Source organism: Toxotes jaculatrix, chromosome 12 (assembly GCF_017976425.1).
Source record: "Toxotes jaculatrix isolate fToxJac2 chromosome 12, fToxJac2.pri, whole genome shotgun sequence".
NCBI classification, from domain to species: Eukaryota; Metazoa; Chordata; class Actinopteri; family Toxotidae; genus Toxotes; species Toxotes jaculatrix.
Window position 1 is genome coordinate 16,897,892 of NC_054405.1, and position 12,070 is coordinate 16,909,961.

Consider the following 12,070-nt stretch of genomic DNA (forward strand, 5'->3'; position numbering starts at 1 on the left):
TTTAATTGTCTCTCATTCAGTTTTATTGATTAATGACGAATCATTCCAGAACCAATTGTATATTCACAGTTGCCTTGCTTGTCTGCTTTAGTGTGTTCATGCTCCACGTGCTTAACTGGCACGAGTTCACTGAGCCGAAGTCGCCGCCAGGGGGCGCTGTAGCACCAGCCTTACGGGTGAATGTGAGGTATCTGGAACCATTCAGAGAAGAGAAAGGAGCCGTATTAGAAAACGGAGCGGGTGAAATGGTTTGTATTTACGATTTTAAATTAAAAAAAAAAAAAAGAAAATCGAAACCGTAACAACCCAGAGTCTGAATCTCACTCATTTTGGTCTCTTATAAAAAAGTCAACCTTTAACCAAACAACATTAGACATTATACTGATGCACTAGGATTGCGAAAAGCATTCATAAAAGCAGTCATAAACTGAATATCTGCTTTCCACAGTGGTCCAATAGAAGTTCAGTAGTTTGGTTAATGACCCAGCTGTTCGAGCTGCGGGAGACACCGCCGCTGTCAGAGGACCCGCCCAGCACCAACCCGGACATGAAGTCCTTTTACCTCATCGGTGTTATTATGGCGACGGCCTGCTCTCTCAAAGAAACTACATTTCCATGACGGGAGTGGGAGGGCTGTTGAGTAACGAGGTGGGGCTTTCTCGCACAGTTTGAGGCAACAAGTTGCCAAAGCAGGCGAGCAGCCTGGCATCTACTCGACTGTGTTACCGACGGCAGGTGGTCACCGCGCGTCCAGCACTCACCGCAGCTTGTGAATGGGATTATAACATGTTTTAAGTTCAGAGCCCACACAACTACCGGGTTTAAATGGACGGAGTAAAATAACGTCTTTGAACCAGCTGAGTTCTCTTTTTGTTTTTCTTTTCTCAAGGACGCGGAAAGTGAAGATTGTAAATTGGTAGATAGGTGTTTTTTTGTCGGACTGCGCGCCTCTGCGTGCGTAGTGCTCTTTGTGTAGAGATCCGAGCCTTTTGTTAGTTTTTATTTTATTTTATTTTATTTTTTAAAGCTTAATTTTGTTGCATCGCAAATAATGGCACTCGCTAGATTCAGCAGAATCCTTCGTCTCTCCAATCTTGAAATTAAAAAGAAAGTCAAGCAGTACGAACACGTTCACCGGGACATCAACCCCAACGACTTATGGGAGATTGTTGGGGAACTGGGCGACGGCGCCTTTGGAAAGGTCTACAAGGTAAGTGTGATTTCAGAAACACGAGGCACCTGCAGACGGACCACACTAGTGTAGATACAAACTTTTGTTTATGGTCCTTAATGCTGTCAAACTTTATTGATAGTTTGCTCACCTGTTGGCTGCCAGCTCAGCAACACTCACACTTTTTCTGACCACTTTGGCTACATTACTTTAAGATGACATGGTAAATCATACATGTCATACACCAAAGTTAGGATTTCTGTAGTTATTTAGATGTACGTGTTCCATACTCTTCTGTCTTAGACCATAGCCTACATTGCCTAGGGTGTTAACGTCTTCCAGTCACCTGTGGATGCTTCACCATTCCAGCATTTCTGAGATTATGACTAATATCTCAACTATGTCGCTTGTCCAGAGTACCTCTGTAAAACACGCTGAGGAAGTCACCGTACTTTGACTTTGGGTATCAGTACAGTTTTGCTTGATCCAGGACTACCAGTGAATGACAGAGGTTACTTTTTAGAAAAATAATCATTCATGGAAATCATGTTGGTCTAAGATTGTTCACTTCCTCCTACAACTTGTATTTTCATCCTTCAGTTTTTACAGTTTTAAGTTCTTGTTTACTAAAGGACATGAAAAGAGAGAAACCACCTGCTTCTCTTAAGATCTTCTTCAAACATCCACCATAAAGACTGTTTAGAAAAATCTCTAATCACCTTCCTGACCCCCCTGCCTCCCTTCCTTCCCCAGTCCTTGCTGTGAAGCAGGCCACAGGGACAGTGAAAGCACTCTTCATTAGTTTGGTCCATTCCTTCCTCCCAAACCTCAGCAGCAGCAGCACTTTTGGCTCAGAGGAGTTATTTAATCTGGAGCTGTTTGCTGGTCAGTCCCCTCTGTGAAGCATGGCACAGGCCCTCTGTGTCTGCACTGCCTAGTGGAGCACAGTGAAAGTCTTTGACACATCGGGGGCCTCAGTGGAAGAAGTGATGCTTTCGCGTGATGCTTACACTGAACAGAAAATGCAGTCTTTTTTTTTTTTTTTTAGAGGACTCTTATTTAGGTATTTAGGCACACTTACACTTAACTCAGATCCAAAAAATGTCTTATAAATGGGACTAGGATGTGTTTGTTTGTTTGCAATGAAAATGAAAAGAATACTGTTTCATTCAGACTTGTGGCTACATTTACGTAAGATGTCCTATAATGTATCTTTTGAGCAGAGTGAACATGTGAGACGTCCTGTGGATAGTCTTTTGACAACACAGAGAAAAAAACACAAAAATACAAGAGAAGCAATCAGTGCACCATGAAAACAAACAATGCTTTCAGTTTCCTTCAAAGGGACTGACTAAACATGAGGAGCACTAAGTTTGAAGAAGCCTTTAACAGTTAGTCTGTAAACACACACACAATTTGAATGTTACAGTGCTGAGGAACCTGCTAAGCCAACACTGTTGAAACTAAAGCCAAACTAATAGGCACAGGTGATTTGTGGCTTATCAGTGTGTCAGAAAATCATTCTGCTTAAATTGTTGGCAGGCTTTCTGAAAAGTAATTTGTCCCCCCGCTATGTTTGCCTTTTTCTTATACAAATGTCAAGCCTATGCGTTGGCTTCTGTTTCCTTTCCTTGAGTGGGTTGAAGGAGGACAGCTCCACACCTGCAGCTGTCAGATGGAGGGGAGGGAGGCGGGGTGGGAGCAGATGATGGCCAAGAGAGGAAATCGTGGGATTTCATCAGGGGACAGCTTCCTCTCACAGCTCCCAGAACTCAGAATAATCATCTCGTCTGTGGGAGGGAAAGGCCTCAAGTGGTGAATCACGCATGTTTTCCGTTGTTAAAGTCTTTGATAGATCAGTGGGTGAAGGGAGGAGGCTCAGTATCTCTGTCACAAGTGAGATCAGTTGCTTATCAGACCGTAAGGGTTAGGAGTTGTATAAAAAGCTGGTGTTGGATGTGTGACAGGCAGCAGGAGGGCAGTACTGATTGTCTCTTCATAAAAAGACTGTTTTAATTCTTGCCATTTGCACGTAGCAAGGACCCCTGCTCAGGCAGCGTCTTTTGTTTCCAGCATCTGTCTTTGAGATTAAGCACAGGCCTCTTTAAATGTACAGTATTGGCTGAGGGTACAGAGTGCTCCTATCACACTGACTCTCTAAAGGTTAATGTCACCACTGGGAGAATAAGCACTCGCTTTGCTGCTTAAGGGGAGTGTTAAGGACAAATCAAGCTGTGTGTGTGTGTTTACATTGCAGGAACAGTGTGAAAGAAGGATGTCATAAAATGCAATATAATCCCTCGGTTATCAAATAGATTCTGCTGTATTTCCAGAGTCTCAGGCTGTAAGTGCAAAAGTACTTTTCCATTGTTCATAGTCTGCTTCAAATGACGGGTACAAGATCAGTTGGAGGGGACATGAAATAATGAACAAGACCAGGAAGAGAATAGCTTTACAAAATTAGGTTTATTTTTCCTAAACTTCTGTGATGATTGTCTTTTTTTTTGTAAAATACTGTACGGTTTTAGGCCTCTAAAATGTATTCTTATTAACATGAAATTGCTTTTTTGGTTAAACTGCTGGACCTGATTTCAGTTGTTTGTGAAAGGGTCACATGCCAGAGCTGTCAATCTAACGTATGACATGTTCACGTCCTCAAGACTTCTAAGTTAAATTCTAACGTCTCAAAGACTTAAATTCTTTGTCGGGGATAGTATGGCTTTTAATTAGGCAAAGATTGCTTAGTATATGACCACACAGAAGGAGAAACGTACGCAAACAAGCTGTTGTTTACATGTCAAGTTTTCTGTGTGATCAAGAAATGTTTCGACTTTACTAGAGTCTACTGGTGTTTGGCTTGAAGAGACAAGAGGTTGGGAGAAAAATTGAGATTTAGTTTGCAGTTTGATTTAATCACATTTGTCATGTTTGATTCCTTTTTGGTACATGTTGTAAGTCCTTTACATGCTGCCATAAATGTTGCTCTATGTTGTGCACACACCCCCAAATAATGTAATCTAATACCATAAATTTTTGTTTCCCAGTAGGGTCCCCATCCTCAGAATAACCACTTAATTCATGCTTCTGGTCATGACAAGAGAATGTCTCGCTTCCTGTCCATCCAGTGTGTCATAGGATGTTTTTGTTGTTTTGTCTGTCTATGCATGCTTGCACTTGTTTCAAAGACTTTCAGTGTGTATGTACAAAGGTGTGTGGCTGCAACTGAAGCATGAAACAGAGGACTTATATGGTTCCCCTCACTAATTAATGAGGCACGTGCTGCTGAGCACATTGCCCTGCTGCCGCTAGTGAAATGTCTCCATAGACACGCGCAGGCTGCAAGGTTACGCTCCGTCAAATTCCCATTGTGGGATGAAAACCATAGGCCATCTCATCCCCGAAGGTCTGTAATGTAAAAGACAGCGCTCAAAAACTGGACTTTAACTGTGGTAGGGGAATTGCCTGTGCAGTTGCCCACACACACACACAAGTGTTTAAAATACACTCAGATCAGTTTATTCAGATACTTCATGAACAGCACTGTGACTTATGTACACAATCTTAAAAATGAGAAAACAGTTAGTAGTTGGCAAATGAAATCTGACACAGGTAGAAGGAAAGAAGGTTAGATAGACAGTGTCAATGTCTAATTGTCCCCGGGTCCAGTTTAGAAAGGGCATGAAGGACTGTTTTGAAACCAGTTTGTTTTTTGAAAATCATTTTTATTTTATATACATTAGGTTTGAATAATGGGGTTATTTACCAGGCCAGAAGTTTGGATTGCTTTATGGCACAAAGTAGTAAAAGTGTTGTGCTGGTCTAGTTTAGAGTAACATAACAGACGGTGGAACGAGTGAAAGGCTTATGGGAAAAAAAAAAAATCACTCCAAATGCGATTATCCTCCTCAGTCAAGTGAAAGCAAAACACACTGGGTGTCATCAGCAAGGGGGGAGGGGGCACAGGTTGCAACATCCTCTTTGGGTTGGAAAGCTACAAGTGTGTCGTGAAATGCTGTTGTTCTAATTTAGATTATGATAGCAAGACACATGTTGAAGGGCTTTTAGTGAGACTGTCGTCATCTGGGGTTTTCTGGGTCTAATCTCAGGGGGCAGCTGGGTGCACGGTGACTGATAAGAGCCCTGCCGTGTGGGCGTGGGGTCAGAATGCTGGGAGTCCCCTTCATCGTCGTGATGGTTTTGTTACTGGCGCATCTTGCACTAACTGTCTGAGCTTGGTTTTTGCTGTATGCTCTAAGTATGAGTGTGCAAACCCTCAAATCTGTTCTTACTTGTCGTGGGGAGGCTTCAGTCAGGAAGTGTGTCTCATCTGCCATCAGATTCATGCTTCAGAAATAAAATACAAGGCCCTGCATGAGTATGAATGATTGAAGAAAGAAGTGTAAGCGCGGGTCGTGCTCTTTCAAGGCTCTCTGTGCTATGTTATGATTTCCTGCCTCACTGACCTGCTTTGCTCTTGTGACTTGCATTCAGTTCAAGGTTTTGAATGTGGGACGTTTTGCAATATTCAGGACTTTCACATCCTGAAAATACCCATTGCTTCTATGAGGGGTGTAAAGTTTGAGCCTTGCTCTGTTTTGAGCTTCACACCCAGTTCTGCAAATGCAGAAATTCATGCTTTCACGCCGTCAGTGGGTTGTTTAAGACAGGAATAATCTTTCTGCTGAGTAGATAAAGCAACACATTCCTCATTCTCGTTTTCGAAACTTCCGCTTAAAATCCCTTCTCTTTTTTGGACTAAGCAGTATCTTGAAACAGCTTTTCACTCACTTCACTGAAGAACAGGTTTTAAGTAAACCAAGACAGTTCCCCCACTGAAAACAACTGAATTCTTTAGTTTGATTGCACTGTCAAATATACTCTTGACCCTCAACATGGTTAAATTATATAGTGACACATTTGCAAAACTTTTTGTATTTTTGTTGTTTGGTGACAGAAAAAATAGTTTTTTAATCATGTAATAAAAAATAACTTAAACACTGTGCTTTGCTTGTGCACTTTGTTCAAGCGAAGGAGAGATCATCACCTCCACAGGCGTCTGCTGTCAGAGGAGAGGTTTTATTAGCTGCTACTATTGTGTAGGAGCTAAGAACCACGTTTCTGTTCACAAGTCTACAGGTTTATGATGGGGCAAAGGTCTAACATACACACATTCCCCTGAAGGCAGTTGTGTGTTTGTGTGTGTGTGTGTGTGTGTGTGTGTGTGTGTGTGTGTGTGTGTGTGTGTGTGTGTGTGTGTGTGTGTGTGTGTGTGTGTTCGTAATGCAAACTGAAAATACATGTAACCATGGAGGTGAATGACCTGAGGGAAAGTCCTCTGTGTGTTATCAGTTATGTGAGGTCATCTGGTCCATTGACACTATGATCAATTATTCCATATTCTTTTCAGCTTAAAGGCAAAAATGGGCAAATTTATTTACTTCTTTTTCTTAAAAAAAAAAAAAAAAAATCAGGTTACTTTTAGGCTCAAAATCGTAGCTCGCTTTGGGCCTCTTTTCTATTCTGAGTGTGATCCAGTGGTCTGCTTTGAATCTTACACACCCTCAGTAATCATTGATACCTTAGTCAACACAGAAACGACAGTACACAATATTATTCCCAGCCTGATTCATTTTGAAAGCACTGTATGCATCTCAATACTAAAATGATACACAAACACAAGGATAGGTGTGTGTGCTTTTATGTGTATGTGTTTACTTTGTCTACCACTACATACAGTGTGTTTGTACGGCAGTGGGTCAGTAACATCTGCTTTTACAGCTAAACCTTTTGTTGAGCAGCAGCCGGTCTTTCTTCTCGGTCATGGGTTGTGGCCTTCAGACAGTCAGTTACTGAAAACAGATGGATAAATACACGTGACAGATGGGGAGAACTATACAGGCAGGGGTGACAGACAAATTAGGTAAGGGGAACAAAAGGTATACAGTGTGGCAGACAATGAATGAGGCAGGGTGGTAAAAAGCGCACACATGGTACAGAAAAAGGATTAAAGATGGGAAAAACAAGATAGAAGTTGTTTTAAAAAAGTTGGATGTTAGAGATGGAGATTGATTTAGAGGGATGCAGATAGAAAAGGAGGGAAAAAATGTGGAATCAGACATATAGAATATAGGTGGATTTGCAAATGTTGCAGCAAACAGTGTAAAACTGCCTTTCACACTGCAAGAGGTGTAAGAGGTTATTTGCCTGTACTTTTCTTATTTTAGAGTCTGTAGGATTTCACTGTAATAGTTTGTAGGTGATCTGTATCACAGTTTTTGTGGTGTGTGTTTTTCTGCTGGGTTCAGTCCTTCAGGTAATCCTTTTGCACTTAACCTACATGAAAGCCAAGTCACTAATGAACAGGAAAAAAAAACAAAAAACAAAAAAAACAACATCCAGAGAGAGATCTAGTGAAACAAGCTCCAAGACGGAGCAGAAACACGTCCTTCTGCTCGCCATGGAAACCAGGACCAAACAAAGCCAAAGACTGTTGTTCTCCTCTGGAGGAGAGTTGGAGAGAGTGAGAAGTCAGTGGGTTAGAAACAGTGCAGCGTTGTTTTCTCTTGGGATGGTTACAGCAGCTACAGTATGTAGTTAAGTGTAGTCCTGCTCTCTCAGTCCTGTGGTTGTGTACTGTTATTATGTAATAATTTACAGTGTTTTCTGCAGAACTCTGACATCTGGTGTCTGTCTGTGTGTTTTTGTTTTCTTTTGTTTTCTTGTCATTTGATTTTGTGACATGTAAACATGGTAAGAATGATGTAGGCGCTGCCTTGGCCATCTGGTAACAACATGTGTCACCTACTCATTTGCTCTATATATCAGCTGGGTTGTATAGCAGTTAAAGCTGCTGAAAGTGTGGAAATTCTGCCAAGATGGCAGCATCCTATTATGTTACACACTCAAAAAACATGTTTTCCCTCTGACATGTTGTTCAAATGTTACTGTTGTTGTATGCGATATCATATTTCCATGTAAAAACAGAATTTTAGTGCTAGTATAATCACTCAAAGACGATGTAAAGATGCAGAATTACACAAGATTGGTTGTATACTCATTGGTTGTATACTCATGTATACTCAACCTGTGATTGCTAACTTCTAAAAAGTTGTGTTGTCCCATGTGAGACAGAATGAAGTGTTTCAGTGTAATTTCCTCTCTGTGCAGTGTATACATTTGGTAAGGTGCACTCATAAACAAACAAACACACATGTTTGCATACTATACTTGAGGACCTTCGCTGACGTAATGCATTCCCCACACTACACAAAAAGGCACTAACATAAATGTGCTAGGCTCAGTCTGCCTACTTTATCCGCTCTCCCCAACCATCTGAAGGCCAGAGGCACATTCCTTAGCCTTGTTCCCACTGAGATGTAAAGGTGTGTGTGTTTGTGTGTGAATGCCCTTGTGAAGCTGGGTCAGGAGGTTGGCTCCTGACAAGTTAAACCCACAGAAGCACAAAAAGTCTCAGACTTGCCACTCCCTATGTGTCTTGTTTACTTGTGAGTAATTGATGTTGTTCATTTCATCATGATGAAACATTTGGGGCTTTTCACGACTGCATCAGCCTCTTTTTGATGAGCTGGGAGCCACACATATCTGTTTTCTGTAAGGCTGCAGTTCTGGTGGAAAATACAGACAGGTGATCACCCATGTGCATTAAAGCACAAAATTGTTGTTTGACTCTCTGTAGGATAACTAATTGTCTAAATCTCATACTGTGTATATGAAAAAAGTAGGAGGCAGTATACAGAAGGAAACTAAGCCATTGTATTTAAAAAGACGGTGAGTTTTTTTTTAAGCTGACAGTGTCGAGTAGCAGAGAGCTGAGATATTAGCACAGGAGTGAAAGTGTCTGGTGTCTCTGTGTTTACTGTCGAGGCTTGTTAACTCACTGACTGATGGTTTGATGGCAGTAGGAGACGTCCTGTTGACTCACACTGTGGGTTACTCTGGTGGGGGGCAGTTGGGCTTCTCTGGAGCTCTGTTTGGCAAACACGCACAGACACACATACACAGTCATGGTGTACTGAGATGAATTAAAGAGTGTGTGTTTCTGTTAGCCTGTTCTGTTTATTCAGATGTTTTCCCACAGCCCCTGCAAAGCATGGAGGCATCAGACCCCACCAGGCTGTTTAGTCTGTCGACTTTCTGCAGGTCACTGGGTCGACACGTGCACGCGTGCATGCACACAGAAATACACACAATGGTATCTCCTCCATCATGACATACCACTGTCTGGATATGTTATATTTTTTTTTTCATTCATGCACCGACTTTCTGACACCATGCCTCCCAATTCTTCAGGTGTTGCTAGCTTCTGTTTCTATAATGAGGTGGTTTAACTGATGATGAAACATGTATGGCGTGAATATATTTTTGTAGAGGTGATGCAACATGAATCACAGCCACTGAACTCTATTCTTGAGTCTTGGCTTGTTTCCGGTTATGCTCTCACAATTATAGCAGTGAACCTGTGGTTCTGACTGCAGGCGCACATTAATGTTGTGTTTACCCACAGTGTCCCATCAGTCAGCACTCACAACATTATGTCTCCGACACAAGGATGAGCATCATGTGTTTAGGCGAATTGTGCTTCCCTCTGAGTCACTCTATGGCTTCGGTGTTTTGATGCTTTCCAGAACGGCACTGAACAATCTACTCATGTTTACATTTGCTTCCTTTTATTACTCAGAATTGCTAGGAAGTCTATGTCAGGGTGTGTGTCTTAGTTTAGCCACACTGACACTTGATGGGTTTTGTGGTTCCTCCATTTCCCCGGATGTGTGGGGAGGGTGCAGAACTTCCTATCCTGTTTTGTCTCTAAATGCAAGTTAGTCAAAATTTTAATTGCAGCCCCACATTTCTTGCCATTTCAGATTCCCTTTGGCAAAAGCTGGGACAGAAAAGTCAAGCACAGAGTGCAAGAAGAAACTGTGAATTTACCAAATTGAGAGTAGTAAAATCTTAGCAGTGGATGTCTGTCTTTCTTAAAGATTTATATACAGTTTGGTTTTTATGCTTTCCAACTTTAGTCTGGCAGATAACTAAAATGTTTAGCAACAGTGTGGTACATTTCATTTCCCTTTATATCACACAACCACACCCTATATCTCCCCTGCTATTCATATTTTCTGTGGCAGTTTAAATGATAAAGAAAGAAAAAAAAAAGACGACTTACTTTTGCCATTGAAGAAAGAAAGGTAGTAAAATGCAAGAATACATCATGAGACCTGCCATATCTCTTGCATGTTGAATTTATTGTTCTGTTTCATTGTCTTTCAGGCCAGGAACAAAGAGACGGGAGTTCTGGCCGCAGCCAAAGTGATAGAGACAAAGTCTGAGGAGGAGTTGGAGGACTACATGGTTGAGATCGACATCCTGGCTAAATGTGACCACCGCTACATTGTCAAGCTGCTCGATGCATTTTACCATGACAACAAATTGTGGGTAAGTTACACAGGTATCTAGGTTAAGCCAGCTAGCTTCACGTGTGAAGCATAGACCTGACACCCCTTCACTCTTTGTGTTTTATCTTACTGAAACTGAACAAAGAAAAGCAAATACAAAACAAATTGATAGACTCGGTTAAGCTGAATTTTTACTTGTTTTTACTTGTTTTATCCACCAATTAATACAGATAACAGATGAACACAGATTTTGCATAGAGCTCACACAGTTTATTCAAATGAACACACACTGTGCTGCTGCTTGGGAACACTGTGATCATGACTGCTGTTGTATTAAACTGATGCATAGTGTACCAAAGGGACATTATCTGCTGTCTACACTGTTACCGTCCTCACAAGACATATTGTTTTCACTGTGTTGAGGTGGTTCCGTCTCCCTCCACCAAGTTTTCTTTGCAATCTTTGCAAAGGTTTTAACCATGTCTGTTGGCAGGCTCATAGGATGTTCATCTGCAATTGCCTTGTTATTTTATTGCAACAGTATCTCATCTAGAGTACATTTCTCCCACATATGAAAGCTCTGTTGAAAAATAAAGATAAGAAGAAAAGTGGATTGCCTAAATGGGAATGACAGAAGACCCCCAGGGTGACATAATACATCACAAATGACCCAATCCTCACCCTGATGCTATTGCAAAAATGAATATCAATTTCATCTCAGAGTTTTCTGCTCTCAAGTTATTTTTCTTCTCCACGTTCGCTCACTGGGTCAAGTGTAAACGTTTCAACTCCCTCTGTAATCTCCCAGTCTATCTGGCCAAGACAAATAATAGTGACCTCATGCTGGGGCACAACCTTCAATATGTGAAGAATTACAAGGCACCGTTCAGACTAAAGATAGTTGTGTTCTTTCTTTTTTTTCACTCCTCTGCTTGTGATTTTACTATAAGCACAACGTGTAGAAATTAGATCTCTTCATCTAACTGCTCACTGTCCCTTCTCATTCTTGTTCCCTTCCAAAAATTAAAAAAAAGATTCTCTGACCAAAAAATGCTGAAAATGACCATTGCCATATTTTGTAGATAGCTCCTAGATAGATCATCATCATTGCTAACCTCAATGACAGACACAGTGTGTGTCCTGAGACTGCTTAACAATAAAAAAAAAAAAAAAAAAACTACACCACTACATTACCACTACACCATGCTGTTTCGCCCTTTGCATCAGTTTCCTGCGAATCCTTCGTGTCAAAAACTCCAGGAACATTAAACTCTTTGAGTGTAAGACAAATATCACACACTTCAAACCAAACAAACCACTTAGAGCTAGAGGGGTTCTAAGGCCTCTGCCACACACACACACAGCTGTGTCACAGTCCCAGAGCCGGTCATAGTTGTGTTGGCCATAGCTGGAATTCCTGAGCCTGGAAGGTGAACTTCCCTCATCAGTCAAAGCGGGACTGAGAGACTGTGTTAGTTTGTGCTGA

At 41.4% G+C, this 12,070-nt stretch overlaps 1 protein-coding gene across 1 annotated transcript in view; it reads left to right on the forward strand.

Moving 5' to 3' along the window:
- Positions 1-710: 710 nt before the first annotated feature.
- stk10 (serine/threonine kinase 10) overlaps positions 711-12,070 on the forward strand; it is a 38,357-nt gene continuing 26,997 nt past the window's right edge. The window contains exons 1-2 of the mRNA XM_041051313.1: positions 711-1,210; positions 10,460-10,624. Of these exons, the coding sequence (XP_040907247.1) occupies positions 1,052-1,210; positions 10,460-10,624 (324 nt within the window). The 5' untranslated portion in view covers positions 711-1,051. The remainder of the gene's footprint in view (positions 1,211-10,459; positions 10,625-12,070) is intronic.